The following is a 1,148-nucleotide window of genomic DNA, read 5'->3' as shown; positions in this document are numbered from 1 at the left end:
GGTTGGAATGTTCTTCCGCGGGATGTGTGCAGTTCTGTTTATTACCGCTAGAGCGCCAAAAGTTACATAGTGCTGCTTTAACTCGTATCTAGAAACAGAAACAATCGTTTAAGAATAATAAATAAACAACTAAAGCAATAACATTTAAATGCGTAGTAATACGTGGATTATTTTTCTCAAAAGTCTGTGTGTCTTCCAGTCAGTCAATCAGTATATCTGGGACGGCATGAGGGAGAGCAAATGATGGGAGAATTTTCACTTTTGGGTTGAGTACTCCTTTAAATAAAAGATATCCTGACTGGCTTGGCTGAATACAATGGAAAAACTGACTGTCTGTAGTTATTATACTGCTTGAGGACTTACCTGAAAAAGAACATGACTGTGCAAGGATCATACAACTCATACATCTTGTTGAAATCTGGCACTTCTGTGATGTCCACAAGATAAATGACTGCAAAATTCTTCACCTGAGGGAACACGTGATATTAGGCACATAAAACAAACAAAATACATAATTATTCCCACAACATTGGTGTAATGACAGATCACAAAACATATTCATACACCAAATACAAGCTGATCTGAGGTGTTCACGTTCAGTTCGGTGGTTGAACACTAGGACACTGTACAGTAATACCTTTTCGGCGATGCTGTACAACACTTCATCCATCTTCATACACGTAGGGTCCCAATCGTGGCCAAATCGTATAACAATTACACGGTCTTCCTCTGATAAAATAGCCTGGTCCACTTGCCAGCCATTGTGAAGATGAGGGAGCATGTACGACATTTTGATGGATGTCCAAACACACTTCTAAAAAGACGCATGAGGTTGTTGTCAAATTCATTTGCTTGAGAACCGCACGCATTGGGTTAATAAACTGTTCAAACGTTATAAAATATGATGAGATACTAACTGTTTACATTTCACACGTTGGTTTCTCGTTAGCAATTAGATCTGAATTCTAGAAAATAATAGCAGGTTTCTTCAGTGAAATATTAGAGCAATGAAAAAGAAAAAGAAAACTTTAAATGCAAATGCAATCCTTACCTCACAATTTAAATTAAACTTGTCGTGCAGCTTAGTGTGTTCTGAGTTTATTAGATATATAACAGTTTACTGTTTTAGTACTGCAAGTGCAACGACG

At 37.4% G+C, this 1,148-nt stretch overlaps 1 protein-coding gene across 4 annotated transcripts; it reads right to left on the bottom strand.

Moving 5' to 3' along the window:
- Window positions 1-50: 50 nt before the first annotated feature.
- On the bottom strand, window positions 51-1,142 carry LOC107682780 (thioredoxin-like protein 4A). 4 transcript variants are annotated; one of them, XR_001633587.1, is made up of 5 exons: window positions 1,052-1,142; window positions 918-965; window positions 638-814; window positions 364-467; window positions 51-88 (listed from the first exon to the last, which is right to left on the bottom strand). XR_001633587.1 is itself a non-coding variant. In XM_016478926.1 (4 exons), the coding sequence occupies exons 2-4, from the start codon at window positions 788-790 to the stop codon at window positions 204-206; spliced, it is 330 nt and encodes a 109-aa protein (XP_016334412.1). In that variant the 5' UTR covers window positions 791-814; window positions 1,052-1,142; the 3' UTR covers window positions 95-203. The 4 variants fall into 4 exon arrangements, 1 of the variants encoding a protein (XP_016334412.1); XM_016478926.1 differs by lacking the exons at window positions 51-88; window positions 918-965 and adding an exon at window positions 95-276; XR_001633586.1 differs by lacking the exon at window positions 51-88 and having other exon boundaries at window positions 285-467.
- Between the last annotated feature and the right edge of the window lie 6 nt (window positions 1,143-1,148).

This window comes from Sinocyclocheilus anshuiensis, unplaced genomic scaffold (genome assembly GCF_001515605.1).
Source record: "Sinocyclocheilus anshuiensis isolate Anshui unplaced genomic scaffold, SAMN03320099.WGS_v1.1 C32583202, whole genome shotgun sequence".
NCBI lineage: Eukaryota > Metazoa > Chordata > Actinopteri > Cypriniformes > Cyprinidae > Sinocyclocheilus > Sinocyclocheilus anshuiensis.
Note: the sequence above shows the minus strand (reverse complement) of the source record. Positions and strands in the feature narration are given on the sequence as shown.

Bases quoted from the DNA above. Each gene is read 5' to 3' on its own strand.
- LOC107682780 (XM_016478926.1), bottom strand. From the start codon at position 790: ATGTCGTACATGCTCCCTCATCTTCACAATGGCTGGCAAGTGGACCAG. The intron at 468-637 runs GTATTACTGTAC...GTGTTCCCTCAG, and splicing joins TGTACAGCATCGCCGAAAAG to GTGAAGAATTTTGCAGTCAT. The intron at 277-363 runs GTAAGTCCTCAA...TTTTATTTAAAG, and splicing joins ACAGTCATGTTCTTTTTCAG to GAGTACTCAACCCAAAAGTG.